Raw genomic sequence first — 13,484 nt, forward strand, 5'->3', positions numbered from 1 at the left:
AACAGTAAAATGACAACAAACGCACTGCTATCAACAACTGAACCTAACAAACAAAAGCAAACTAAGCAAACAATGAGAACAGGAAAAAAAATTACAGAAATGGTGATCACATGGACAGTTATACCCAGGGAAGGGGACGGGGGAGAAAGAGTACAAGGTACAGGGAATAAGAAGCATAATTTGTAGGTACAAAATAGGCAGGGGGAGGTTAAGAATAGTAGAGGAAATGGAGAAGCCAAAGAACTTATATGTAGGATCCATGGGCATGAACTAAGGGGGGTGGGGAATGCTGGTGGAGGGGGTGCAGGGCAGAGGGGAATGAAGGGGAGAAAAAAATGGGACAACTGTAATAGCATAATCAATGAAATATAATTAAAAAAAACAAGCCTCCAGATGATTCTAATTCACAATGCAATTTGAGAGTTGGAGGATGAATGAAGTAACCTTTGATTTGGAACCTGTGGAGCCAGAGACCCTTCCAGCCTCCACCTGCCGCCATGCCATAGGGTCCGGCTCACACTTCCCTGAGGTGGCCCACACTTTCCAGCCCTATCCCTGCGACTTCATTCTTGCTGCTCTCCTTCACTGAACTGCCTTCCCCATCATTTCACCTGGAAACTATTCAGTTATCTTTGAAATTTCTGCTCAAGACTTCTTTCCTCTGTAGTGCTTTCCCCTCCCCCAGCCTCAGGCAGACCTTATAGTTATGCATGTATGTATTTATTTATAGCTTCTCTTCATAATAACAATTGTCATTACGATAATAACAACTGAAATGTATTGAGTGCATTTGTGGTGCTAACTGCTTAATGCATTATCTTATTTATTTCTTGCCATGCAGTGAGGTAGGCATTAATATCAGGTCATAAGGACAATAAGTCCCCCAAACTCCATAGCTGTTAGGTGGAGAAACCAGGATTTGAAAACTAGCAATTGTTTTGGAAAAGATTTAGGGCAACTCGTAACATCCAGCATGATGACAATTTTTAAGGTAGGTAAAAAAAGAAAGCTAAAACTAGGAATATGAGCTAGCATCAGGAATGGGGCTAAGGTGAGCTTCCTAGAAGCTCTCTTCTCTGTTCTGCCATAGGTGCCTTGCTTTTCATGCCAGATTACAATGGTTTCTTTTAAAAAGTAAAATAATAAAATAAAAATGACCTGGAGGCAAATGCTTAGATTTGCAATGAGAAGTAGCTGTGTCAGGGGCCAGCCACAAAAGTCCGTATCATCGGGGCTTGTTCTCCTGGCCGAGGGTCGGTTGTTTAATTTTAATTAAGAAATGAACAGTCACAAGGGCCAGAATGTGGAAAATCCATGTGACCAGCTCATTCTCCCCCTGAGGGCAGACCTATAGGGGGACCCAAGCTATAATTAGGTTTCTTGATGACAGGACTCTGAGGTCTGGCTAAGACTGGGTTGGGGGCTTTTCTTCTCTGCCCCACAGCATCTCTGGTTCACCCTTGGATCTTCCATGCCTAGAATGGTGCCTGGCATGTGGAGGATGCCCCACAAATGTTTATGTTACGAATAAATGAATGGCTCCATCTCGAGATAAGAGATTTTTGTCACTGGGCTATATTTTCTTGTCTTCCGTACTTCTAGAGCATCAGAAGAACATTAACTATGCCTAGCACAGTGTCTGGTTTAGAGAACCAGTTTAGTGTGTACTGCATTAAAGATCCTGGACAAATAATCTACTTTGAAAATCTGCCAACCAGTCTTGAAATGCAAAATCTACTATCTGGCCCCCTACTGCCTCCATTGACATGTCTACCTTCTCCCAAAAGACATACACAAGGTGATATATGGGAAAGACCTTGGGTGCTGAGGTAGGACAGGTGTAGTTGCAAGTCTGACTTAACATTGCTTTGTGATTTCCACTGAGACTTGGTTCTCCCATCTATCTGTTGAATGGGTACTGAAAACGCCAGAGGTTTCTTGTGATGATGCATTGAGATAGACGATATGGAAACGGTTAACCTAGGACTGGCTACTTAAGGTTCTCGAGGGCAGAGCCTGGATTTTAGACATCTCTGGTGCTCTCCAGGACCATGCAAGGAGCACAGCACACACCTGCGTGTTGACCAAATGAAGGACTGTGAGTACCGTCAGTGTTCCCCGCTTCCAGCTCAGCTGCTTTCTTGCCCATTGCTTCCCAGCCATGAGGCTAGAAGTACAGAATCACCTGCTTTCATTCTCTGGGAAACTTTAACCAGACATTCATTTCTGGGTCTGAGTATCTGTTCCCAGCCCAAATTCAGGGACGTTGGAGGGCTACTTGGTAATGGTTCAAGTAGTAGAAAACAGCAGGTTTAGGATCCACTAGGGATTTGATGCCCATCCCTCGCCCTGTTTATTTGGGAGCTAACTTAATCCATCTGTAGGAGAGTCTTGGTGTGGTAGTACAAATTTCTGTCAGTTGAGGTTTACCTGACGTGAGTTCAGAGAAAGGACTTTTATAATATCTGCATGAGCCTATTTATCTTTCCAAGGTGTTTGGATTTTCCACTATTTCTCAGGGCTGCACGCCCCACCTGTCTCACTACAGGGCCCCTGTGTGTGAGGAGAACTGGGAAAGGGGACAAGCAGCAGGAGATGAAGGAAAGGCTAGCTTGTTTACACCACGAGTTGCAAGATCCCGATGGGGCCCCTCAAATATCAGCCTTGTTCCTCCTGTGAGACCTCTCAGCCGGGGAGACCTCTGGCCCCTCAGAGTCTTTTCAGACCAGGTTTTGTAACATGGCTTTCATTTCCTGCCTTGGTGCATAGGAAGAATACACTGTCGCCCTAGCTGCAGTGACCGCCAGCATCGACGCCGCCACCATCATCACCGTCATCACTGTCAACCACATCAGAACTACCGCCATCATCATCTGTGCCACCAACACTGGTTTCGCCACCTCCACCCTCACCGCCATCAGCAATACCACCACCAGCGCTGTTCCCATCGCCTTCCGCAGCACCGCCGCCATCATCAACACCGGGGCTACCGCTGTCACGCCGCTGCCACCGCCTCCACCACCACCGCTACTATTAGCCTCTTCATCGTCACCAACCCCATCATCATTATCCATATCCTCACCAACACAGCGTCCTCTCTTAAGCACATAGTATGGTCCAAGCCCTGCACTCGGAACTTTTATCTATTTAATTCTTATCATCATTATGAGATAGGTACTAATTTTGACTTGGGTTTACCCAAGAGGAAACTGAAGAGCAGTTAAACAGCCTGCCCCAAATCATACACATGGGAGATGGCAGTCAAGAATGAAGCCGACATCTGTCTGATTTCTGTATCTATAGTTTAAACTTCACACTCTCCTTCAAAATCCCCTCTGCCCCTGAAGCTGTAAATATAACATGGCTTTCTGTATTGACTGATGGAAAGACCAAGGATCAAAAGGGTGGAAAGCCTTTGAGACAAATCTAGGAAAGGGAAGAATGTCCAAAAGATGAATTCCAGAAAAGGCAGGCCGCAGGCAGAAGCAGCCATGTAAGAGAGGGTGCTGAGAGCCCCTCATCCTGAGACGTGGGTCTGACACCCCTCCTCGTGTTTTCTAAGATGAGCTATCTCTTCTCCTTGACTTTTTCCTTGGTTTACAGGACCTTCTGTGAGTGAATTGCATCATTTAACTTCTCTTAAAAAAATTAACACACACCTCTTTTTGCCTTTTGTTATCAGTGACTGCGCTTCTGGCTTTCTCCTGGGTAAGCTTGAGAGCCTAGGCATTTTCCACCCTCTATCCCTTGTGCTAGAAGACTACCGGCCATTTCAAGTGAGGTGCACGATCAATGTGTTTGAATGAGGGAATGAAATAGTGAGCAGATGAGTGAATGTATGATTGTGCCCAGGGCTGAATGAGAAAGTCCTGGGTTCTGCATGCATCTCTCCATCTATGGGCTTCCCCTCCAGAGCATGTGATATCCCCTTCCACACATCAGATAAAGCGTCCAACCTTTCGACGCTTGGCAAGGTTTTCCATGGTGTGGCCTTCCCTTCAAGGAATGAATTCTGCATCCTTCATCTATAAGTATTGCATATGTTAGTGATTTATAATGCATAAGGTGGTTGCCTTGAAGGATGGATGCAGAATTAGCCTTGGGTTCAAATTCTGACTCAACCACATTTGTTATGTGAATTGGGCAATGACAACTTCTCAGAATGTGCAATGGAGACAAAATGCCTACATAGTACAGATATTCAATAAATGCTGATTTCTTTCCTTAATTCTCTCTCTCTCTCTTTTCCTTTCTTCCTCTTTTTCTCCCTTTCCTCCGTCCATCCCTTTTTCAGAAGCCATTATAGAATCCAAGGTCCCACCTACCTAGAGGACTTGTAAGCCTCTCAGGTTGTAAGCAACATTTTCTGTTGGGAAACTCTCCCGGCCCCCCTGAGCAAGCAGAAGTGCGAGGCAGACAGGAAGTGCTCCTGAGGAGCTGGAGGGAGCGAGCTTGAGCCCTGAAGTCTAGATGCCCAGGGCTAGGAGAGTCTATCTCATTCGACGGTTGTAAGCCAACAGCTTCCAGGCTACACAACCCACAGATATGTTTGGTTTGGCACACGGAGTTCTTAACAGAAGTTAACATTATTTGCCAAAATTTAAAAAAAAAAAGAGAGAGATTTCATATTTTTAAAACTCCAGATCTCTTGTACTCAAGGAAAAATAAAAGGAAAATCTGGCTACCCTAAGCCAACATTTCTACCCTGCCACACTCACCAGAGCCACCCCCCTTGCAAGCAGCCTGTTTCCTCGGGTTGCCACGGTCCCCACCACTCCTTGCAGTCCCTCCACGACTCAGCTGAGGGGCATTTCTATCTCTCCTTGACTTTGTATTGTATTGTCTCACTTATTAGGCTGGAAGAAGATTTCTCTGTGTCCTTATCCCTCTCAAAGTGCACGTGTTGAGAGGCAGGCTTCCATGGGGGAGTATTTAAAAAAAAGAAAAAAGATAGAGGATTTTGTTCTTTATGAAAGTTAAAATATTTTAGTATACCTGAAACTACTGTAATCTTATATGTCAATTATATATCAATTAAACAAATAATCGAAACCAACAGAGATTGCCTTGGTGGTGGGGGCATTGCCTGGTTTGGAGAGGGGAGGGCTGTGAGGACTGGGAAATGCCCCCAAACTGGCGTGGGTACTAGTTTCATTAGTGGACACAAACATAACCATTTACCAAGTCTTACGCTTAAGATGACTGTGTAAATTATAGCAACATTAGAAGTAAAGAAACTCAGCTGTATTTGAAAAGTGTTTTTTAAGTTGCATAGTATATACATGAGTGTTTCCTGCATTTTCTCTAGGTCTTTCTGAAATATGTATCATAAATACTGCTACTACTATGAATGATGTACCTAGGTATTTCACATAAAAAAAGAGATGTGCCAGGCCTGCCTCACCCGTTCAGCCCACTTGCCTGGTTCCTGCAGACATTTACGTTTGTGACTCCTGACCTCAGCCGACCTTTCATTTCACAGATGGGGGAAACTGTGGCCTAAAGAGTGATAGGATTTGTCCAAGGATACACAGCAGGAAGGTTCCTGGGCTTGAACTGGAACCTCAGTCATGTCACTTAGCAACCATAAATATTCAGTGAGCAACTACTGTGTGCTAGGACTGAGGGGCGCATCATGTAAGTAAGATGCTCACGGACTTGCCTTCACAGAGGCCACGGTTGTGATGTACTAGTCACAACAGATGATCTCAGCGGTGACACTGTACATGTCTAAGTAAATGTCATTCTCTCCATATGTGCTGGTAGGTGTAAAGTGTTTAAAATGGAGCCCGTCGTGTGATGGGCACCAGTGGGGAATGCCGCCAGCTTGCACAGGTTCATGAGAGGCAATAGGGTTTCTCTTCCTAACGTAGTGTGCAGCGACAGCAACTTGGGAAACTTGGCATCTGCCGAGGTGGAAATATTTACACCATAGGAAGTGGCAAATACTACAAAACAGAGTTCGTTTTTGTGGGGAAAGCCAGTCACTAACCATTTACCAGCACATCCCTGGTAAGCAGTTAGTAAATGTTTTGCTTGTATTACTACTGTACATTCAAAAGAGTACAGTAGTAAATGGGTAGCTAGAGTAAACTGCAGCATTAGACTGAGCTGGGAGCCCCTTCAATTCCTCTTAGGCATGAGGCTATGTCTCTGACACTCGTTTCCTCCACCAGAAAGACAAACAGCCACCTCATAGAGTGTGTGCGGGTGCACGTGTGTGTGCATTTGTGTGTGGGGGGGAATGGGAACAAATAAAGGGTGGAAAGTGCCTGACCCAGCGCCGACTCACAGTGGGCATCCAGGGACTGTCAGTCCTTGCCTCTCCCTTTCTTACCCTGGGACGACGGTGACAGGAGTGGGAGCACAGCCTTGCCCCCGACCGTCTGCCTCGCACTGGCCCTCACAGGCAGCCGGGCAGAAGGCAGAGCTGTCCAGGGCCTGCCGCGGCCTGGCGGCGCCCGCACCGCAGCTCTATTTCTGTAGCTCTCCCCACACAAGGGGCAAGTGTGCAGCCGAGGCCAGCTTTTCTGCTGTATTCCTGGAAATCATCAATCTCTGCCCTTCGCCCTCCTCCCTTTTTCTACCACATTTTTTTCCTCCTGGATAATGAGGCCTCCGGAGACCGGTGGAGGTCTGAACCTCGTTATGGCTCTCTCTGTAGGCCGGCATCAATAAAGGCCGGCAGACCAGGGAACTGGGTGGGGGCTGGGGCGGGCAGGCAGCGGGTGGGCAACTGGGGAGGGGGGCTTGCTGGCTTTCAAATCCCTGGATTTATTTCACAGTGAATTATAACTGAACTCTTTAGTGCCTGGGGCTCACAGAGGAGAAAGGGTGGGAATTCACCCGCAGGTGGGGGGCGGTTGTGGAGAAAAGGCCTGCGGGGAAGCTAGGCCAGGGGAACGAGGTCTGGATCAGGCAAAGGAGCCATGCGGGACTGAGTGTGAGTGCGGTCCACTGGGTCTGCCGTGTGCGCGCGACTGTATCCCCTGCCTTTGGGCCTGTGGGAGTCAGGGTAGGAGACAGAGAGGGAGGCAGGGTGAGGAAGAAGCTACGATCATGAGGATCTAGGCTCTGCTTCCTGTGGGACTCCGACCTAGTTCCCTCCTCTATGCTCCTCAGTTTCTCCATCTGTAGAACGAGGGGCTTGGGCTCAGTGATCACCAGGAACCTTGGGATTCCGAGGTAAGGGCTTTGTGCTGGTTTCTGAGTGTGTACAGCACGCGGGCATTCACTGGGTATGTGGTGAGAATCTACGCAGGACTCTGGGTCAGGGATGGGGAAGGCCTGTTGAGTGGAGAAAACAGGTGAAGGAGTGTGAGCTCGGGGAAACGGGGGCTGTCTGGTGGATGCGTGGGAGAGTCACAGGCAGTGAGAGAGGCGGGAGACAGAGGGGGTGCTCACAGGAGGGTAAAAAGTGGGCGGGGAGGCAGAGCAAGGTGGCAGTGGTATCAGGAGAGGGAAGAGAGAAACAATAAACAGAGGCAGGGAAAGGGAGCAGAGAGCAGCAGAAGCAGAAAAAGAGGGAGGAGAAAGGAGGGGAGAACACAGGGGTGCACGGGGCAGAGAGGGGCCAGGTCCAGCGCCAGGCGCGTGGGCCCCGAGTGCTGAGTAAGCCCTCGCAATCATGCCCCCGGCTCATTTGAGAAACAGAACACCCAGTATCGGGTTCTGCCCGGCTATCCGGGCGTGATCTGCAGCAGGCGGGCAGACAGCGAGGCCTCCCGGCCCCCCAGGCAGAAAGGCTGGGCCGGAGCCACAGCCGAACCTGGCCCTGCACTCACTGCCTCCTCCTCTCACTTTCTCTAGGGTGAGGAGCCAGTGCCCAGAAGTGGTACACGTGGCGTGGGATGCGTGTTGCTGAGGAGGATGAGAGCAGGCTCCCACTTCAGTGCTGGGGGGCCCTAACTGATCACATAAAGGAAAGCGGGCGTGGCCAGACCCAAAAATGCACCAGGCAATGGACACCGGCTGCCAGGAAGCCAGGTTTCCATGGTCTGGCCCGACAAGCCAGCCTGGCTCCTGGAGCAGAGCAGGGCACTTGGGCGCAGGCTTCTGTCTGAGCTCTCACTCTTGAGATCTTAAGTGTCCACAAGTCAAGAATGCAGACAATGCTGCCCGCCCCGCCCCATAAAACCATCCTGCAGTTTAACTGCAGTCTTGTGTGTGCTAAGTGCTGGGCACACGAACGTAATAGGTGCTTCTTAAACAGTAGGCGTTACTAGTTCCCCATATCACATATTAATTGCTTTCTACCAAATGAGTAAGTTATGGGGAAAGTTACCAGAAATCTAGGCTATGGAATGTGGAAGGCCTTCCAAGAACTTTTCTAATACTAGAGGAGCCCAGCAGCATCACTCTCATGAGCACGGGCTTTCCAGACAGACAGACACAGGTGTGCGACCTGACTCTGTGCTTCCTACTTATATGTTCGTCACCTGTGAACCAGAAACATTAGTTGTCTCTTTCTCAGGCTGTCTTAGGATTCAGTGGGACAGTAACTAGCAGGTCCTTTGCACAGGGCCTGACAGAGGAAAAGTATTAAATACTTCAGGACTAGAGAAATTATGGTGAACACATCCCCACCCCACAGGCAGGTGTGACAACCTGATAATGTAACATACGTAAAGGAATTAAAGCAGGACCAGGGCATAGTAAGGGTTCAACACGGTCATGTCCTTCCCCTCAGCCCCAGGCAGGCAGCCCCATCACTCACCTCCACCCGGGTGGGGTTCAGCCAGTGGGGGATGTCGCGCACGGTCACGTTCACTGGCAGGATGATGGGCTCGCTGTTGTGGTCCAGGCATGAGGTGGTGCACTCGGACCCTGAGGGGAAGCAGAGTGGGAGGTGGCACTTCAGCCCCCAGTCTCCTGATGCCTGTGGGCTGCTCTTGTATAGTGTGGGCCCTGCCATTCTCTGGTCCCCAGCGGACTGGGCTGTCCCCTCATGAGAAGAGTAAGAGGGAGTGAACTCCGCAGCAGGGCTGCCTCTGGTCTTCCTGACGGTTCTCTTGTCGCCAACCCAGCTGGCACTCACTGCTTACCGACCCTGAGCCTTGTTTGGTCTTGTTCCTCCCTTTGCTTGAAAACCTTTCCACGGTTCCCCACATTCAGGACAAAGTCCAGCCCCCTTTCCCTGGCATTCATGGCCTCACGTGACCTGGTCAACCTCATCTCCCACGAACCACCTTCAGCTCTGGTTGGCCCAACTGGCCTGCGCTTGCTCAGTTTTTCCTCTGAGCACCCCCGCTTCCTTGCCTCTGTCCGTCTGCTCTGCCTTGTTCCTCCTGAATCATCCCACCATCTGCCTTCTCACAGCCAAATGCTACTGGCTACGAGGCCCAGGGCAAATCCTTCAGGAAACCTGCCCTGCTGAGGGCAGCTGAGGGAGGGCGGTGTTCAGCACTGACGAGTCTCGCTCCAGTGTGGGCCGCCTGATGCCTCCTCTCCACAGTGATGCCAGAGCAGGGCAGGGATGGGGTAGGTTCCTCTCTGAGCTTAACCTGGGGCCTGACACACAGAGTCTACTGAGTAAGCCCAGGCCAGTGAATGGTGATTGCATGAATGCAACACCGGCTTCTCAGCCCCGGGCTTCCCCATGGCATAGAGTTTGCATTCGTGCCCTTCCCTGGGCCTTCCAGACCCTCCCCCCTCTTCTTCAACCCATGCATTACTACTGACCCTTCAGCTCTGCTCTGAGGAGACCTCCACGCTTTCCTGACAGGCCGAATCCCCCTCACAGGCACCCATGACAGCATTTGGCACATTACCCCTTCCCGTGGGCTTGGTGACCGTTACAGTATAGCAGTAGCTCTTTCACCCGCTGCACTGTAAACACCATGAGGTCAGCACCCTCTGCGGTCCCCATTCTGTGCCCAGAGCCTGGCACTGTGCATGGCCGATGGCAGGCACTCGGTGAGCATTCGTAAGATGAATGAAAGAGATGCTGAGTGAGGGCACAGATGGGAAGGGAAAGAGTGGGTGGGTGAGTGAGTGAATGGCACAAAGAGTGAATGAGGGCTAGGCGGGGAGGTACCTGACGAAGGAGGGGTGCGTATGTGAATGGGTGAGTGAATGAATAAATGACTGAGTACATGGAAAGTGAGACAAAGAACTGAAGAAACGAACCAGGTAATGAGTCAGCGAAGGTGGGGACGGCCAGTGGGGACAAGGTTAGTACACAGAAGCCCTCAGTCCAGGGACTTCTGCTTGAGGACAGCTGACTTTCCAGCTGTGGGTTGGCAGGTTGACTGTAAGTTGGCTCATTCATTTTCTGCCCTGGCATCACACATTCCAAGGGCTCCTGAAAAATCAAACCTATCCCATGAGATGTCCCCAGGACTCCAAAAAGGTGCTTATTCATGTGGGCAAAGAACTGAGGTGTTAGACTCTGACCAGAGCCCTGAGGAGGTCATTGAGGTGCCTTAGTGCCAAGACCACCCTTGAACACTGAGTGGCTCACAGGAGACAGTCAACTCTTTTTTTTTTAAAAAAAGAATTTTATTTTATGAGCCATTCTCAATGCTCCTTTCCAAATCAGTGTGTATAGGTATGTGTAAATGTGTGTCTATATTCAGGGTGGGGCAAAAGTACATTTATAGCTGTTCCTATGGAAAATAATATAATAATAAATAATAATACAAGAATAAATGCTGTGTTTACTCATAACTGTAAGCCTACTTTTTGCCCCACCCTGTATATATACATACATATACACATCTACCCAGTGTCCTTCCTGTTGCCAGTTTCTCATCCTCTTCAGTCTAAGAGACTCACCAGGACTGGAGGAGGCAAGGGAGGGTGGCAGGTGCAGGACAGTGTCTAGAGCCTCTTCACTTTGAGCACAGACGCTGAGCCAAAATGGGGAGATTCCTACCTTGCCCCATGGTTTCCATATGTTGCTCATTGTCCTGCAAGTGCTGCCCTGTGAGACAGGTGTCACCCATACCTACTTCACAGGTGACAGAGGGATGGGCCCGGAGCTCAGGTTCCAGAGCTGGCAAGTAGAGGGCCATGGATTAGAACCCTTGATCTCTGCCTTGCCAGCCCAGTGATGGGGATGATGGAGCCTCATGGAGGAGGAGAAGGGAGGGCAGCAGTGGAAGGGGACAGAGGTGGGTGGAGGGGCAGTGGAGGAGAAAGAACTGGTGGGGGGGGCATAAGATAAAGATGAGTGATGAGAATACGGGGGAAATTAGCTAGGCAGCTGGGGGGGGGCGGGGGGGAAGCTCAGTGCTGTGTGTTTGTCACGAGATCCGTTTGAGGGAGTTTTTAGGAAGCAATGACAAAATGATTCTGAAAAAAGAAGATGCAGCCTCTGAGAAACAGACAAAAGCTGAATCATCCCAGGAGGGAGAGCAAGGGGAAAGTCTGGTCAATGCAGGAGGCGTCGCTGCCCCTGCAGCAGGGCTGCCTTCATCCCTCTGTCTCTGAGCCGGCGCCCCCCCCCCCCCCGCCCGCTCCCCCCCGCCACTCCTGGGCAGCTCTGGGCTTCGGGACCAGGCTGCTGTGTTGTGATAGATGAGCCCTAATTGGCATCATTACAGAGCGGTGATCTCACCAGGCCCCCGCCCGCCTCTCCTTCTCAAGGAGCAGGGAGGGTGGCAGTGTTAGTGGCAGCAGCAACTTCCTGAGGGCTCCTAACTGCCCCAGAAGCCTCCCTGTCCCATTGGGGAGGGGCCCAAAGGAGCTCTTCTGGTTGGCTCAGATGTGCCCTCCAGCCCCCCCAACCTGACTCTGACACATTCCAACACGTACGTTGCCCCTGTTTACCAGACCTTTCCTTGGTGTCCCTCTCCTTGGTGAAGTGGGCTCTCCCCAGGGAGGGACCCAGCCATCCTGGGAGGGACATCCCAGTGGCCTTTGGGGGTGAAGAGGGAGAGGGAGCTGGGAGTCCAGAGGGAACACTGCTTGCCCTCTTCCTTCTCCCTCAGTGTCCCATGTCGCTTCTTCTCCCTGAGCTTTGCCACATGCCCCCGCCCTGGGTGACCGTATTCATAAACGGCATCCGCGTGGCAGTGTGAGCACGGCTCGCAGGTTCCGGTGTTATACAGACTCCTTTCCCTTTCTGCTTTGATGGTGACGAAGCTCATTGGGTAAAGGCATCTACGGCAACACCTCTGCCCACCTGGACACTGTGCTGAGGGCGTGCACAGAGCCAGGTGCTTTGGCTCACCCGTGCGTGGCTGGGACGTGGAGATGCAGTGTGTGTGCAAAGTGGGCACAGGATGTGTTTGTACACATGTGTGTGATCTATGCTTGCCTTTTGTGCATCTTTGTGTTTTGTATATCTTGGGGCATAGGATGTGTTTGTGCCTGTGCTGTATGTGTAATCATGTGTCACATGTGAGCATCTGCTATGAGTAGCTGCGTATGCATCTGTTTGTGTGGCTGGTGTATTTGTGTGGCATCTGGCTGATGTGCACATGGCTAGGCATGAGTTTGCTGAATGATGTGTGTGTGGGTCTACCTTTCATTATGAAGCATTTGTGCTTGTGCTTATCAATGCATGTGTGACTATATTTGAATGTGTCAGTGGATGTAGACATAAAGAAAGTCCAGTTTTATAGATTTTTAAAAACAGAAGTAACTTCATCAGTGTTTCTCTGCCATGGCTGCTCAATGCCAGTCATGATATTCCCTTGCATAGCCTGACTAAGTTAGGGGTGGGGACCCCCCCTGGTGGGGAGCCCCCCTCAGACACCAGTGCCCAGAGCCACGCACGCCCATTGGCAATGATGGAGAGAAATGTTAGCCTTGGGAAGGAGCAAGCAACTGGACTCGCTATTGCTGCACCTGTTGCCCCAACCTTCTAGAATGTCCGTACTGGTGGGCCCTACGAGGTCCCAGCCTCCTGCAGCCCTCCTGTCAGGGTCCTTTGAACTGGTGGCTCTGTAGGACCTTAAAGTACCTTCTGAATGATCACAGTGGACGCTGTGCGCTTGGGCCTTTCGTGGCCCTTGCAGGAGGGGCAGGTCCTCTGGGCTAAGGGGGCGGAGTGCTGATTTGTACTCGGCGCTTAGGTGGAGAGCTTCTGTGCTCTGAGGCTGTGTTTCTACCTCCAGGAGGAGAGGTCAGGCCCCTCCCACCACGAATCTCCAGCCACGGACCTCGTTTCTGGACGTGAAGTAGAAACTCATTTTGCTGGGTGCAGGACACATGGGCTCTGCGTGACTGGGAGTGAGTGTGTGTACCGATAACCTTCTGCTCCAGACATGCCTGGTGATTGTCCCATCAATCACGCTGGCCATGAGAAAGGACATTCAATTCCCTGGGCTTTTCATCATGGTCAATTAGGAATCAGCCCCAAAGGTCAGCACCACTGTCCTCGGCTGCGGTTAGGCTCAGTGTGCGCCCAGTTCCCCCGAAGACCTGGGAGCTTGTGATTAATGTGTCTGTCTAGGCTCTGGGCTTCAACCGGGCAAATCCCTGGCATCGAATTCCAGGTCATCTCCCAGCATTTTGCAAACTGGCCTATCACCACA

The 13,484-nt window shown here is 50.5% G+C and overlaps 1 protein-coding gene across 1 annotated transcript in view; it reads right to left on the reverse strand.

Moving 5' to 3' along the window:
* The window catches only part of PAPPA (pappalysin 1), a 216,246-nt gene that overhangs the window by 18,312 nt on the left and 184,450 nt on the right, over window positions 1-13,484 (reverse strand). Inside the window, exon 19 of the mRNA XM_054584482.1 lies at window positions 8,717-8,826. Coding sequence (XP_054440457.1) covers window positions 8,717-8,826 — 110 coding nt within the window. The remainder of the gene's footprint in view (window positions 1-8,716; window positions 8,827-13,484) is intronic.

Source organism: Pteronotus mesoamericanus, unplaced genomic scaffold, assembly GCF_021234165.1.
Source record: "Pteronotus mesoamericanus isolate MK-2021 breed Mesoamerican mustached bat unplaced genomic scaffold, CSHL_Meso_final contig_78, whole genome shotgun sequence".
Classification (NCBI taxonomy): Eukaryota; Metazoa; Chordata; class Mammalia; order Chiroptera; family Mormoopidae; genus Pteronotus; species Pteronotus mesoamericanus.